General features: G+C 34.8%; 1 protein-coding gene across 4 annotated transcripts in view; it reads left to right on the plus strand.

Moving 5' to 3' along the window:
* The window catches only part of PREX2 (phosphatidylinositol-3,4,5-trisphosphate dependent Rac exchange factor 2), a 301,119-nt gene that overhangs the window by 136,386 nt on the left and 147,855 nt on the right, over positions 1–16,878 (plus strand). For 3 of the 4 annotated variants that reach the window (XR_007148625.1, XR_007148624.1, XM_047842582.1), the window contains exons 12-18: positions 5,101–5,204; positions 5,833–5,882; positions 8,678–8,753; positions 10,685–10,757; positions 14,606–14,748; positions 14,849–14,941; positions 16,629–16,777. Coding sequence is in view for 2 of the 4 variants with exons in the window: in XM_047842582.1 (XP_047698538.1) it covers positions 5,101–5,204; positions 5,833–5,882; positions 8,678–8,753; positions 10,685–10,757; positions 14,606–14,748; positions 14,849–14,941; positions 16,629–16,777 (688 nt within the window). In the remaining 2 variants the exon portion in view is untranslated. The remainder of the gene's footprint in view (positions 1–5,100; positions 5,205–5,832; positions 5,883–8,677; positions 8,754–10,684; positions 10,758–14,605; positions 14,749–14,848; positions 14,942–16,628; positions 16,778–16,878) is intronic. The other variant, XM_047842583.1, reaches the window with a different exon arrangement.

Here is a 16,878-nt window from a genome sequence, read left to right on the forward strand (position 1 = left end):
ACTAATGACCTTTATTTCTTATGGTCTAGTAGTTTTTTTAAGCTTATCCTTTTATCCTCTTCACCAGGCAATCCAGCTATTGACCTATTTCCTTTCAGAAAGGCAGAAATCTAATAGGATGGGAAAATTAACTTTTTTTGTTTTGCAGAGAGCACTGAGAAGGAAAAGTATTGGTTAACACTAGCTGCTGTAACAAATAAGTTTCAATCTAGTGGCTTACATTCTAGAAGCTACTTTGTCACTCAGGTAAAGTCCAGTCTTTGGTAGATGAGGTTGGGTGTTCTCCCCCACACAGGGTTTTGGTGTTTGATAGAGGCTCACTGATCTTCAGTGCAAGGCTCTTAAAGGTTGCCTTGAAGGAGTGGTGGAGTTTTGTTTTGTTTGTTTTAAATGGGCCTGTACACTTTCCATTGTGTCTTTTGTGTGCATTTCCTTGGGTGTAACTCAGTTATGTGGCCACTCCTTACTTCTTGCAAGAGAAACTTAGAAATGTAGTGTAGCTGCATGCTCAGGAAAGACAAAAGCTAAACCAATTTGTTAAACAGTGATCCAATTTCTGCCACTGAGGCATAGCTCCCAGATCAATATAAGATCTATGGAATTATATTAAAGACAGAGTAATCATTATATAAACTTGTCAGTGTTTTATGATGATGTCAGCAGGTAATAGTCATAAAAATAACTTTCAAAATTTCTATTTCAGTGGAGGTTTTCATGATTGTTAATTTAAGTTGTTAATTTGAGTGACTTCAAACCATTATGAACTAGAAATAAGAGAAAAAAGATCTTAAAGTTATCAACAATTGATGTTGCTATTTAAATTAGTTTAAAAGACTGTTTAAAAAAATGCAACATTTTTTACTTCTATGAGATTATTACTATCTATCTATTTATTTATTTATTTATTTGGAGCAGGGGAGGGGCAGAGGGAGAGAGAGAATCTTAAACAGGCTCCACTGTCAGGACAGAGCCCAACTGTGAAATAATGACCTGAGCTGAAATTAAGAGTCAGAAACTTAACTGACTGAGCCACCCAGGTGCCCCAGATTATTACTATATTTTAGAGTTACACACTAATTTTGTCATGTTTTCCTGTTTTGGCTATGAGGTATTTTATGATAGATTAAAGTATGTTACAGATTTTATTTGCAAAGCCGGAAGGAGTTAAGATGTGGGGAGAGGATGTCCTTTGAAAGGAGCTATTAGGTTATTTTCAAGCCATCCTTCCACTCTTGCTTTCATCTTTCATCAAAGGTGATCTAGGAATTGTATGATAATTAGTTACTTATTTGCATAGTGCATTGGGTTCTGGAAATTGAAGATATAACTCTTATGGGTGGAATTTTACCGACTTTACAATGACAAGGCTGTTATTACTTTGCTTGAAGTCATGAATAACTACTCAAACATGTTCATGTTAATTGTAAGTTAGTACAAAGTAGAGTTGAAATAATATTTATTAAATTATTTATAATAAATAAATAAATTTAATAATAATAAATATTTAAAATATTTAAATATAATTATTAAAATATAATATATTTTTATATTAAATATATATTATATTATAAAATATTATATTATATATTATATTTATATATTATAAAATATTATAAAATTTATATTAAATATATAATATATATTTTTATATTAAATATAAAAATATTAAAATAAATAAATTTAATAATAATATTTATTAAATATCTTTATTAAATATCTTTTTGTGTCTTATCTGTTCTTCAGTTCAAAACTGCTGGAAGCTCTTGAAGGAATTACAGAGTTCCATAGAGAGGGAACCACCCTTATTTATTCTGTTAAAATGCTTCTCACAATATTTTTTTAAGTTTTTTTATTTTGAGAAAGGGAGAGAGAAAGAGAGAGAGAGAGCAATCAAGGGAGGGGCAGAGAAAGTAGGTGAGAGAGAGAATCCCAAGCAGGCTCCACACTGTCAGCATGGAGCCCGATGCGGGCTGAAACTCACGATCCATGAGTTTGTCACCTGAGCTGAAATCAAGAGTTGGAGGCTTAACCGACTGAGCCACCCAAGAGCCCCTCTCACAATATTTTTAATTGCTTCCCTCTAATGAGAAAAAACATCAATAACATAAGATTTTTTTTATAAGGGATATCAGAATGAGAGAATTTCAGTTCTAATCAACTTATCCCCCAACTCAGACACCACTTTTCTCCAATACCATTTGGAAAAGGAAGAAGGAGATAAATGCTGGATTAAAATTTATTTTGAAATTTCAAATGCAAAGTTTGAAATTATAACAATTGTTTGTCGCAGTTTGATTTTAGTGGCCTGTACTATTATTGTTATCAGGATTTGGTCAGTGGTGATGTTAGATTTGGCATACAGAATTTTTGTTGCTAAAAGTAATCACCCTTTTTAAGTGTCCGAAATTAACCTGTACAGTCCCCCCCCACAACTAGGTGTAAGAGAACATATTATGTGATTTCACATTAGTAATTTTATTAGAATGGAGAAATATGAGCCATACGTGCTAGTTTTATTGGTATGTGGTTCCAGCTGCATTCTAGTGGAAATAGAGTTCCTAAAATAAAGTTGAATGGACCATCTGTTTTAAAGAGAGCATGCAAAAAGAGTTGACTGTTATTGCCATCATTCACATTGCTTATATTGTTGAGAACTTCATAAAAGCAAAGCCCAGCTATACCAGGAATTATTGGGTTGAGGCAGCATATGCTTTCTGTATGATATGCTGATAATACTTTCTTGTCTGAGTCTACTATTTACATTATAAATGCTTAAGCAAGAATTCAGAGACCTCATTCATTATATTCGGTGGTGTGTGAAGTTGGCTTGTACAAACTTAAGAGAGCTGGTAATTAAATTTCTTAAAAATTTGCAAGCTCATTGTGAGGCACAGCTATTATTAAAAATTAAATAAATAGTACATAAATTGTATTAGAAACGAAGTTCATAAATTATTTAAAATATCTTTTAGTGTTTATTTTTGAGGGGGGGCGGGCAGAGCACAAACAGGGGAGGGGCAGAGAGAGAGGAAGACACAGAATCCGAAGCAGGTTCCAGGCTATGAACTGTCAGCACAGAGCCTGATGTGGGGCTTAAACCCACAGACTCCAAGATCGTGACCTGAGCCGAACTTGGATGTTTAACCGAGTGAGCCACCCAGGCACCCTGAAGTTCATATATTATTAAAACTCATCACTTCTTAATTGTTGTACTACGTTTTCTATGTTCTTGGTGTTATTTTTCTTCTATCTGTTATTGTTGGTGTTATTTAAAGTCTATTATTTCTGTGTGATGGAAATCGTAAATAATAATGTATCACTGCTCATCTAACTCTGTGTTCAGTGACTTTATTATGGTAGTTTGAAATTGACCAGTGTGGGATTATTTAATACCACAGAAATTAGTGAATACTACAAATCAACACTTCTTCTCTCCCACCATCAAGAAAGCCAGTTGTTAAACATTTACTAGGGTATCCCTAGTAATATCACTGTATTGCATAGTTGTTTAAAAGATGGCATTAAGCAACCTTCCCCATAAGATAACTTGAACTCTCAACAACTCATAAACCCATTTTCCATGTTCAAGAAGTTGGAGGAGTGCAGTTGAGTGCAAAACTATTCACTGTTTTCTTTAAGGCAACAGCTAAGAGTTGCAAATTAACCCAAGATGAGTTGTCAAGGTCACAAGAGTTTGCCATACAACAAAGCACTCCATTTTGAATAGAAATTTTAAACCACCACTTCTTTTATTGTGGCAGGAGACATTTGGGCCCAATGTTTCCTTGAATTTTGAAATATCAAGACAATCATTTATTTCAATGAATCTTAGGAGATAAAAATGAGAAGAGGTAGATTGCTGAGAAGAAATAAATAACTGGTCTTGAAACAAGCCATAAGATTTCAAAATATGTCTCTCAATATTATTTTTCTTTCACACATGCTTTTTTCTTTTTGGCTTGATCTGGAAAAAAAGATGCCAAAAGGCTGTGTTGTCTTTCTTTCTTTGGCAGGAGTCCTGTGTCGATCTGATGGCTGCAAGCCATGCACATAGTTTGGATAGGTTGGGGTAAAATAGCTGAAACTTCACGTGTGTGTGTGTGTGTGTGTGTGTGTGTGTGTGTGTGTGTGTGTGTGATAAGTCGTTCAGCTTTCTTCTGGATTCACCAAATGTAGTTCATGGAAATTAATTCTGACAACTTTTTCTCCCCCTTCAACATTTTTAACAAAAATAAAGGTCAAAGTCTTCCATCTAATCGTGAAAACAGAGCTTGTTGCAGCAAATTATCTCTTCTGCAAATGTTGCATTCCCTGTAAATAAAACATGTAAATATAAACTCTTTGAGGTTTAATTTGAGGTTTTTTTCTTTCCCAAAGAAAGTCTTTGTTAGACTGTGTGTAAAATAATTTCTCCTAAAAAGAAGAAAACTTGAAAGGAAGTTAAATAGGAGTCTTTATGAATATGAAAGTCTTATCTCAAGGATGAAAGTGAAGGATGACCGTTCTCATTTCTGCTGAGAAAAAAAAATAAATGACATGTAAGAATAGCATTTCTCAGCTTAAGGAAAAACTGTTGAAATTTTGGGATAAGTTACATATTGAAATTATATAATCTACTCCAGAGTTCCAAACACAGGATAAATGGTCAAGATTGGTGTATGTGTGGTCTTGGCCTGTTTGCTGTGGGGTAATATACTAAAATTCACTTCTTGGACTCAGAATTGAATTATAACCCACGAATTAGATTATCCGCTCTTTAAAGGGCCCTTTTTGCTTGACTTTGTGGCATTGTGGAGAAATAGAATATACAACTTTGTATATTTATATAAATAAAATAATACACTATACATGTGCAGCATACTATGCTAGTTGAATGTTGCTAAACTCTATTTCCTAAATCATTATATGGAAACTATAAATGTATCATATAACAAAATCTTATCATGAATCTTACTGAAATAGTATTACTGTGTTAGGAAAACAAAAGTTTTTAGTAAAACTCCAAGTTTCAATGTTTGGGAATTTGTATTTTATAAATTTGTTTGTATTTGCCACTTTTTATATTGTCAGTATTTTAATATATTGTTTCTATGTTCTTAGTTACTGATAAGCATCAATTCAAGCCAGAACAGATGTTATATAGATTTCGCTATGATGATGGAACATTTTATCCAAGAAATGAGATGCAGGATGTGATTTCAAAGGTAACATCCTCTCCCAGAACCTTTTATCAATAGCAGAATTCATGTCATACTTTACCAGGATGAAATGCTTTTGAGAGACTTAAAAGAATTCTTATGCCATAGAAAATAGCATAGGTAAGCAAGCCTCTCAATTCTTCTTGCTGTTTAAAGAGTTTTAGGGTTCACTTTTTTTGTTCTCTTCTGTAGTTCTAAATGGAAGTAATGAAATTGCATTACTCAGAAGATCGTATACATTGAAAACAATGTCACATGTAGTAACAAGTGGCCATTATACTTGAATAAGTTAAAAAATAATGTAAATATATAAAATTTATGTGACAGTTTTGTTTGCACACTTGACAAAATTTATATTGACATATAATGAATGTGTAGTATGAGGTATTGCTACATAGATTTATTTTCTACTTATGTCTGTAAATTTTACATTTTAAGAAAAATAGTTTTAAAAACCCTTTTTATTGTTTCAGTTATATTATTTTTCTGATGTAGTATAATAGTTGAATAACTTTCAAATTGGTAGAGATTATATAGTGATTCCAGAATGTTTACAGTGGATTTGTCTTACAATTTCATTGGTCTGTCTTTGAGTGATTTTCCCTGTTTTTGACATATCTTTATTTTATAATAGGGAGTGAGATTATATTGCCGTCTCCATAGTCTGTTTACTCCAGTGATAAGGTGAGTCTGATTTCTAACTTTTGGACAACTTACAGGGAAATATTTATGTTACATATTAGGTAAATATCCTTCAGTTGGAACCTCTTGGCTTATTTTGTTTTTCTTCCATAAGTAAAAGTTTACTTTTAAAGATTATTTTAAGTAATAACTTATCTTAAAATATTCCTAAATTTTCTGAGGCTCTATTTATGCAGTTTCTTCCATTCTTTTTATTCTGATTTCTAAAATTATTTGCCATTAATTCATACTAAACTACAGGTTTGATAATGAAATAATCCAGAGTTAATATTTAGTAAGTAATAGTTGACTGGGAGAGGATTTGGAAATACTATGATTACTGTATATTGGTTTTTTTTTCATTAAATTGTATAATCGAAACTTGGATGTGTATTTTCATAATATTTCCTTCTAATACTTTTTTATCCAAAGAAAAGATTTTGTACTTGGAAATTAAAAATTATTTTGGAGTTAATAAGTAAAATTTTATCATTTTGTTGTCAACCATGATTTTCCTTCTGAAGAGATATGCCTGTCTTTTTGTAGTGGAATCATAATTAATTTTCAGTTTATGTCTTTAAAAAGACAGCAGAAAACAGTTTTTTATTGTTACTAATAAAAATGTTCAGGAGTATTATTGTATTTTTGTATCATATACACTTAAAGAATGTAGTGTAATGTTACACTAATTTCCAATGGGCAGATATCATTCAGAGTTTATTAACTGAAACTTAATATTCACATAGAACAAAAAAAATGGATGTATTATTTCCACAGTGAATGAAGAGGCTTTTCAGTTCGTGGCTATGGAATCCAAATGTTTGATGTGCCATGTTTCTGTTTTTCATTCTGGTTTCCAATTCCAAAGAAACTCAGAGCTTAAAAAACAAACAATAAAATTCAGAAGTTGCTGTTTATGTGTAATGGAATGCCCACTAATGTTTTATAGAGAACATGGTGCAGATCCTGGAGGAAGAAACAGAATCTTGCCCATCACTTCTGAAAGTGCCCTGTTCATGTTCACAAACAAGTTTTGTGAAGTGAAAAGAAGTGAAAACGAACCCATATTTATGGATTCTCTGCTAGGTTTCTAGCAGACACCCTGCAATTATTTTGGATAACTTAGTACTAAAAGATGGTTACTTCACTCAGTACTAATTGGCTACTTAAATTTGTTTTCCTGCTAAACTAATAAAAAGCAATAGTGGTTACATTTTTCATGTCACCTGTGTACCTAGGTACATTTTGTATGTGAGAAAATGTACTCTGAAAAGATCTCTTAGCCGTAGGGGACTTCTTATCAAGAAGGTTACCTTCCGTACGAGCTGATATGAAGGAATTATTCTTTGGCTAGAAATGACAATTGTTTATGAGTTGTCAAGGGAGAATTTATAGGAAAAAAAAGCCATACAACGGATGGAATGTATGATAGTCATGCTTTTAATATGTGTGAACTCTGCTTACAAAAAGAAAAATTGCTTGGGTGAAGAATTCACAGGTCCACATGTGGTTTGTAATAGACTGAGTGCCCTTTTCCTTCTTATTGATGCTTATGGAAACCAAAATGAAATGGGTACTGAGGTATCAGAAACATGGAGATAGATTTTAAAAGAGTTTTTTAGTGTTTATTTATTTTTGAGACAGCGTGCGGGCTTATGTCTGGGGAGGGGCAGACAGCGAGGGGAGGCAGAGGATCTGATGTGGGGCTGGAAGTCACAAACCGCGGGATTGTGACCTGAGCTGAAGTTCCATGCTTAATCGACTGAGCCACCCAAGCGCCCCTAAAAGGATTTTTTTAAAAAAGAATCTGCTGTGATTACTGGCTAACCTAGTGTTTTTATTACTAAAATCTCAGAAATTTCAACCATATTTGAGGGACTTTTTTTTTTATGAAAGTGGATAAAATGAGGTAAGTATTAATTGTAAATTGCTGACAGGGGCTGAAGAACTGTGAACGGAGCTAGTAATTATTTATCACTTCAAGTTGTTTGAGGTTTGGATCTTTTGACATTTTGAAAAGACTCATTTTCCCTTTGATCCAGCCCTGCAAAATGAATGAATTATAGATTTCTGCCCTTGGGGCCCCATTCTGATCAGGAGCACTTTGTTGGTATCTAACTTAACTTTGAGTGATTTCTCAGATCTGAGAAGTCTACTGAAAGGATAGGCTGATATACAGTCGGCTGGTTCCCTTGGTTCTCCGGGGATGTGGTGTCACTTGTCCGTGCTCTGATCAGACAAAATGAATGACAGGGTTCTCAGCATGTTTACCTCAGGACAGCCTTGCTATCTGCCACTGCAGCAGAGCCGAACAAATAATCTTCCGGTGCAAATCCAGCCTTCCTGGAGAATTCAGGAATAAAAGGGTTGCTTTATTCTCTACATTTTGAGGACGTGTGTGTGTGTGTGTGTGTGTGTGTGTGTGTGTGTGTGTGTGTAGAGTCTATCTTGTTTTAAGGGAAGAAGTTCTATTTTGTTATTCTTTTATTAATGAGATATTATATTTCTAGCTATGTTATTATCAGTTAATAAAACAGTAATAATCTACTTGGTATATAAGAAAATGTCAAAGAAGAAATGTCCTGCTTTGATATCATTGTGGGTCTCTTCTGATATGAGCTAATGGAGGAGTTTTCAAGTGTTGTATATACCTTGTAAACCTCTCTTATTTGCACATAATTTGGACAATAGATTCAGATTGTATTGAATCTTCTGTTGCACACTGATATTAAATGAAATGTTTTCCTGCGCTTACTTGTCCTCTTGCTTAATGGTTTTGGCTTCTGTTTCCTTTGTAGAGATAAAGACTACCATTTAAGAACCTACAAATCTGTAGTCATGGCCAACAAACTGATAGACTGGTTAATTGCACAGGTAAATAGATAAATAGAAGTTGCTGAGTTACTTTCACTGCTGCTTTGAACTTTGAGATGGTTTAGGAACTTTTTTTTAATCCCAGATGGGACGGAGTGAGATACATTGGCCAAGTGTATACAGCTAATATGAAGCAGAGTTAAGAGTTGAATCTAGGTAATCTGACTTCAGAGTCTTCAAACTTGATTTTTATGTTATATGGTTTCTCAAGAGGAAGATGTTCCTATTTTTAAAATATCAACTGAGATCCATCAAGAAAACTAAATGTAATTTGAGTATCACTGAAGTGTACCTATTCACATACACTGAACTTTCATGCAAGTGTGTATTCTATTTTGAAGTTAAGATTTTAGATTAAACCAAACAATTACCTTTAGATAAAAACTAATTCACATATCCAGTGGGCTTACTAGAGTCAGAGCCTTTTATAACATTGTGGTCAATACATGTCATTGGAATTGGTTCTGTACTTGGTATCAGAATTAGGGTTTCACATAGAAATTATAATCTCATAGAATTCCCATGAACTTGTACTATATGTTGACTCTGTGAGAAAACTGAAGAAAGTTGTTTTGTTTTGAAGCAAAATTTGGTGCTTAATAAATAAAGTTCTGACTCCATGGAAATCAATGAGCAAACAATATTTCTCTTTTTGGCTTTTTTTTCTTTTTTTTTTTTTTTTTTACTTTTCAAGTGTGAGCATTAGAAGAATAGAATAAGCTGCTCAAAAGCTGGACCAGGTTGCAATTATTTTTTTTCTTCAGATTTTCTTAAGGGTCTGTTACAATAATGTCTTTAGAAATTATATGTAGTAGAAATTGGGACAACGGACTGGGACTTCGGTAACCTAGCATCTGATGATGGTTCTGCTGATACATAGTTTTGCAAAGTTGGACAGGTCACTTAAACTCTGGATTTTATTTTCACAAGTGTTTATTACTACTTACTGGAATTATTATCTAACAGAGAAACAGGCACAGGGATATTAGAATAACTTGTTAGGACTAACAACAGATACTTTAAAACAAATGAGTGGACAAAACATACAAAACATGCATTGTAGGTGAATGATTAGAAGCGTGAAAGCAGGGATGAAAATAAGCACAGAGTTCAGGCAACAGTAAGGGGCCAACCTGACTAGGAAGAAATAAGATGAGACAGCACTTTATAACTTACAACTGTAAGGTTTATACATACATACACACACACACACACACACACACACACGTATTCGTATATATGAATATATTCTTAATATGAATTACATACTTAATATGAATAAACCAGAAGTTTTCTATATAAAAACATATGATAAGGTTGTATTGGGCTTTCTTTATTGCTTCAGTTGTATGATTTGATTATTTTCTCTGCAGGATAGTGACAGAGAAGCTTGCACGTATAGGCTCAGCCAGACAACCTACTTTCAGTGTCTTACAAGTCATCTGACAGTAGTTGATTTCTTTAGGTGTCCTTAAAGAACAAGGCCAGGAAAGTGACAGCACAGATCATGCACAATGATTTTTCATTAATTTTATTTAGTGTGTTTTCAGTATTTGGTTATTTTCTGGCTGCACAGTTGGTGTACCAGATTGAAAAAATAAGAGAAAGGGATCATTTGTAGTAGCAATAAATTTAAGTTAACATATATTTTCATATTTAAACACTGTGGTTTTTCTCAGGAAATATTAAATCTTTGCTTTTCACTTAATGTCAAAAAAAGGTATTTTCATAATCAAGTGGATAAATATATCTATCTGTAAATCTATATAGATATATAGCAATTAGGTACATTCTGGGCTTACAAAAGTAATGTATGGTGTAATAAATGAATGGCTTTGTCAGTGTCATGCTGGGAATGTCAAATGAGTTAAAGACAGAACAAAGCCTTTAGTTGCCTATTAAGTTGTGGTATATTTTTATGTGGTTAACAGGGGGATTGCCGTACCAGAGAAGAGGCAATGATATTTGGTGTCGGACTCTGTGACAATGGATTTATGCACCATGGTAAGGGATTTTTTTTTTAAATTTTTTTTTCAACGTTTTTATTTATTTTTGGGACAGAGAGAGACAGAGCATGAACGGGGGAGGGGCAGAGAGAGAGGGAGACACAGAATCGGAAACAGGCTCCAGGCTCCGAGTCATCAGCCCAGAGCCTGACTCGGGGCTCGAACTCACGGACCGCGAGATCGTGACCTGGCTGAAGTCGGACGCTTAACCGACTGCGCCACCCAGGCGCCCCAAGGGATTTTTTATCCTAGGAGCTTACAGATGTATTTCACTGTTTTGTTTTTGTTAGGACCCTGGGAGTATCTCAGTATTAAGGCATTTCAAGATGAACCAGCAAAACTGTGCAAGTCTTGCCACTTGTCCATGCTGGATCACCACATCTGCATTCAATTTCACCACTGGTGCCATTGTTACATCTAGTTACTATTATCTACCAGTTGCCATGACTTCCCTTCTGTTTTTCTAGACTGATTCCAGAAAAGCAAAAGCTTCAACTAGAAGTTTTGTTTTTTTTTTAAATAGCTTTTTTTAAAAAATGAAATAATTTTAGATCAGACTTGTAGTTCTTTTGAATGCCGGTATATTTTTAAATAATTAAATAAGGAACACCTGGGTGGCTCAGTTGGTTAAGCATCGGGCTTTGACTCAGGTCATGACCTCACAGTTTGTGAGTTCCAGCCCTGTGTCATGCTCTGTGCTGACAGCTCAAAGCCTGGAGCCTGCTTCGGCTTCTGTGTCTCCCTCTCTGCCTCTCCCCAGCTCACACTCTGTGTCTCTGTCTCTCTGTCTCTCTCTCCCCAAAATAAACATTAAAAAAATTTTTTTTAACGTATATTTATTTTTGAGACAGAGAGAGAGCATGAACGGGGGAGGGTCAGAGGGAGAGAGGGAGGCACAGAATCTGAAACAAGCTCCAGGCTCTGAGCTGATGGCACAGAGCCCAACGCGGGGCTTGAACTCATGAACCGCAAGATCATGACCTGAGCCGAAGTCGGATGCTTAACCGACTGAGCCACCCAGGCGCCCCCTAAAAAAAAATTTTTAATGATTAAATGAGAACCTATATGGTGGGTAATTATTGTTCTTTTTAGAAAAAAATCTTTCATTTATTTGTTTTAAATGTTTATTTATTTGAGAGAGAGAGAACAAGTGTGTGAGTGGGGAGAGGGGAGAGGAGAGAGAGAAACCCAAGCAGGCTCCTCACTGTCAGTGCACAGCCCGACGTGGGGCTTGACCCCACCAACTATGAGGTCATGACCTGAGCTGAAATCAAGAGTTGGACACTTAAACAGCTGAGCCACCCAGGCACCCCGAAAAAATGCTTTCAAAATGATCTCAGAGGCTAAAATTCTAAATCTCTAGAAAAAATCTGTTTCATTTTGTGTAGTAATTAAAGATTTTCTTTCTTGTTTGATGACTTCATTCCCCCTAAATTTATAAAAATAATGAGAATTAGTTTTACCTCTCTGTTCATACCGTCTTACAGATTCCACAAACCCAAACAATCTTTTTCACTGCTTTTATATGTTTATAAACAGATACTGGATAACACTTCTGCCTGTTTGTCAGTTACTTTCAGAAGGTTATCACCTTTTTTACTAAGAAGGAAGGATAGCAAAAGTTTCAGTGATGTTGAGAGCATCTTTGGTCAGCATACATTCATTTGGGAATTGCATTATATCCCACTATCTCTAGAACACTGTATGAGTTGTGAAAGAGAAATACCAGTCCATGAAGAACAAACTATTGAATGAGGAAAATAACATTATTATAAGGACTTGAAACTATAGTGTCAAGCTGAAAACCTTCAAATATTCTAATTGTTTTTCTCTTTAAAGCATCGAGGAGCAGTAATTTTATCTACATATTTTAAAATATTGAATTTAAAAAATACTGAGTTAAAAACAAAAGTTTTCTCTACAAAAGTCTGTGTTGGTAAAGCACAACCAATTTGACTGCTGCCTGGCCTTGCTGGTGTCTTCCTCACTGCTGTTAGACCGACTGTTTGATGGAGGAAAACAGCAGGAGCAAAATACCATGTACATTTTGGGAAAGTGCTTAGATCACATAGTCAAGACCTAACTTGATCTCAAGTGTATTCTCATTTGTATTGTCAACTGTGACTTGTGTCACTTTTTAATTTGTGGTTGATAGCTTCATTTGGCAGCCAATCTTCCATTCAAAGATCAATACATACATCATCCAGTCAACAGTTATTATGTGGAACACTGTAAAAATAATGAAATAAAATAGCTATCATTTTTAAAAATGTATATTTATTTTGAGACAGAACAGGGGAGGGGCAGAGAAAGAGGGGGAGACAGGAACTGAACCACCCAGGTGCCCCGAAATAGCAGTCATTTTGTATTGCTTTCTATATGGCAATGTAATCACACTTATTACTTCATTTTAGTTCTGTACATTATGAAGAAGGTTTTATTGCCCTCATTTTACTGATGAGGAAACTATGGTTCAAAAGCTTAAGTGACTTCTCAGGGGCTCCTGGGTGGCTCAGTAAGTTCAGCAGCAACTCTTGATTTCGACTCAGGTTATGCTCTCACAGTTTGTGAGATCGAGCCTTGCATCGGGCTCTGTACTGACAGCATGGAGCCTGTTTGGAATTGTCTCTCTTTCTCTCTTTGCCTCTCCCCTACGTTGTCTCTCAAAATAAACAAACATTTTAAAAAAACAAAGAGTGGAAGCAGTTCTCCCAATGTTATACCCAGAATCAATCCCAGACCTGGAGGTCTGTTTCATCATAAAGACAAACTTTCTACAGTGCCATGGGACCATTACCTTCTCTTTAGCTTCCTGGTTCAATGAATCCCGCTGTTCCAACAAGTGTGCTTCAAAGTATTAAGGATAGATAAATAGAAATAGAGAAGATTCCTCTTTTAAAACATTTTGCCAGCTGTCAGGATCTCACTGAATATAAATTCTATCAATACTTAGCCTTTAAAAAATTTTTTTTTAATGTTTATTTATTTTTGAGAGACAGAGACAGAGAGACAGAGACAGAGCACGAGTGGGGTTAAGGGCAGAGAGAGAAGGAGGAAGACAGAATCCGAAGCAGGCTCCAGGCTAAGAGCTGCCAGCACAGAGGCCGACATGGGGCTCAAACTCCAGAGCCAAGAGATCATGACTTGAGCCAAAGTGGGATGCCCAACCGACAGAGCTGGGTGCCCCTAGCCTTATTTTTAAAAAGGTTAACAAAACATAAACCCTATATCCTCAGGGCATGCCAGGAATCTTAGGGACTTTGGGTGGAAATATGAACATTCAGATAAAAGGGAAAAAACTGACCTTTATTGAAATAAGAATATTTGAGAAAAATGTTTTTAAACAGAAAAGAACTAAGAATTAGTGGAAACTAAAATCACATTTCACCCAGAAGATACAATTCTGGTTTGAAGTGTTGGAACAAAAGTGACCACAGTGGGAATTGCTCACACACATAAGAGTAACATTTACCCATTTGAATTTTCCCATAATTGTTCAGGATATTAAAAACATATTCCAAATGTTCACTACAAATTCAAAACACTGTAGATTTCTATGTTTTGGATTGCATACATATTTTGATTCAATATAATCTTTTATTTAAATTTGGATTTTAATCTGGAAAGTGACAGACGGGTACAAAAAATTCAACATTGAAAAAATACTCAAAAATTCAAAATCCTTAGCTAATAGTAAGTTAAAGGAAACATCAGCTTGAAGGTGTAGAAATAGAACAGTATCACAGGGATCTTTGTGAATGTAACTTGTTCACTGAATGTCTATGAGTGTGGAAAATAATTTTGGTTTTTGGATTAATTGGAACAATTTGGATCTGTTTTTTGTAGTCCTTGAGAAAAGTGAATTCAAAGATGAACCCCTACTTTTTCGTTTTTTTGCGGATGAGGAAATGGAAGGATCAAATATGAAGCACCGACTTATGAAACATGATTTAAAAGTAGTGGAAAATGTTATAGCCAAATCATTATTGGTAAGTTAACATGCTATATAAGTTTTCTTCTTTTATTCTGTTTAATTTGTACCTGTTTTTGTAGTTGCTTTATGAATAATGTTAATATTTTGCATTTCAGATTAAATCCAATGAAGGCAGCTATGGTTTTGGGTTAGAAGACAAAAATAAAGTTCCAATAATAAAGTTGGTAGAAAAGGGGTCTAATGCTGAGGTAATGTAAATTAGCATTTTTATTTAAAAAATATAGAAGTTCCAAACAAGTTGAAATCAGCTTTTAAGTATCTTTGTTGAAAATAGTGTTACTGAATGATCTTATTCTGAAGTTCTACGAGATGCTCTTGGGATTTGTGACAGAGTCCATGCACTCAAAGAAAGCTGGATGGAGATTTTGTAAGGATCTATAGCTATGAACTTCATGACATCCTAGGAGGCCGCTGGGCTCATTCCATGACCCTGGGACTTCCCTGTGCATCTTTCTAGCTTGGAATGCTGTGGAGACTGCATCCAGTGGGGCTGTATTATGTATGTCAGATAACTCTTCCACTAGATCAAGGGCTAGGTCTTTTCTTTACCTGTCACTTTTGACTCATAAATATGACTCTCATCAGTAAAGCACATGCTTCGACTTCTTTTCTCATTAGGTTAATGCTGATTGATGTTCTCGCACCTCACCAGCCTTTTAAACAGAGGAATCTCCTGATCATTTATTCATTCATTCAGAATGATTTATTTAGTACCTATTATATGCTAGGCACTGTTCTAGTCTCTGGGAATACAGCAGTGAACAAAAGATAAAATTTCCTGTCCTCATGGAACCTACTGGGAGTGTTATATCCTAAATATATCTGATTTAAAATATTCTCACCTTGCTGCCTGGCTTGTACAATGCCTTAATCCTCAAGAAAATGTCTAAATATAAAATCTTAAATAAAGCCTGTGAGAATGAATGAAACATGGCTTTAAACTTTGAATCTATTTAAAGTTGGTAGTAAACTGCCATCCATCCTCCTATCTGCTAATGCCCAAGGTTTCTGTCTTTTACCAAATCACAGACTCACGCAAGACAATGTTTTATGTACACCACATTAATTTCAAACAAAATAGCTCTGGTCAACTCATACTTGGTGGGCTTGGCCAACAAATGACTATTTTTAGTAATTTTCTATGAGAAGGAAATGTTTTTCCCAGACATTTTCTGAGGGTGTTCTTAGGGCACAGCTTCATCTATCTATGCCATTCATTAAATATCCTCTGCCAGGTTTTCATCATTTAGCTGATAGTCAAAGCAGCATGTAGTTTATAAGCAGTAGAACTGGTTAAGAATGGTGGCCTGGTTGGAGAGATAATGTCTTCCTTGTCATCTTTTCAGCCTCCGGCAATCTGTGCTTTTTGGAGCTCTTTTTGTTGAGTTCCAGGCCATTCCTCTCCTGCCCTGAAGATACTTATGCTATATCATGCTGGTGATGCATATTTGGTTGTCATTGACGGCCACATAGAGGTTGAACCTCTCTGAGTTAATTGGATATAAAAAGAAAACACAGTAAAAAAAATTAACCTAGTGTTTGATTGTAGTTTAAAGGATGAAATAAGAAAAAGAACTATAAGATATAATAGAAAGAGGGTCACAGGAGGAGTACAAAGTTAAAACATAGAAGAAAGGGGGTGGGTTTCAGTACAAATGGGTGATCAAATTTAAAACTATGTCAAAGAGAATGATAAGTGTGTTATCTCCCCCACAGTTCTGTTGTGTGAAGTTGTATAAAAACATTGCAGGTGTGTTAAAATGTCAAAAATCTGTATGTTCTGGGTCTTTTCAGTTTCTAATTCTGTGAAAAAAATAGATTCCTTATTAAAATATATATATATATATATATTTTTTTTTGCTATTTCTCTCTTAGATGGCTGGCATGGAAGTTGGGAAAAAGATTTTTGCTATTAATGGTGACCTAGTTTTTATGAGACCTTTCAATGAAGTGGACTGCTTCCTGAAATCGTGCTTAAACAGCAGAAAGCCACTAAGAGTTCTTGTGAGCACAAAGCCAAGGGAGTAAGTTGTATGATTCATGTGGGATTTTTAAAAAAATTATACAAAAATGAATAAAATAGAAAATTTAAGTACACGTCAAGAATTAAGTATCTTGTTGCTTA

The sequence above is a fragment of the Prionailurus viverrinus genome, chromosome F2, assembly GCF_022837055.1.
Source record: "Prionailurus viverrinus isolate Anna chromosome F2, UM_Priviv_1.0, whole genome shotgun sequence".
Classification (NCBI taxonomy): Eukaryota; Metazoa; Chordata; class Mammalia; order Carnivora; family Felidae; genus Prionailurus; species Prionailurus viverrinus.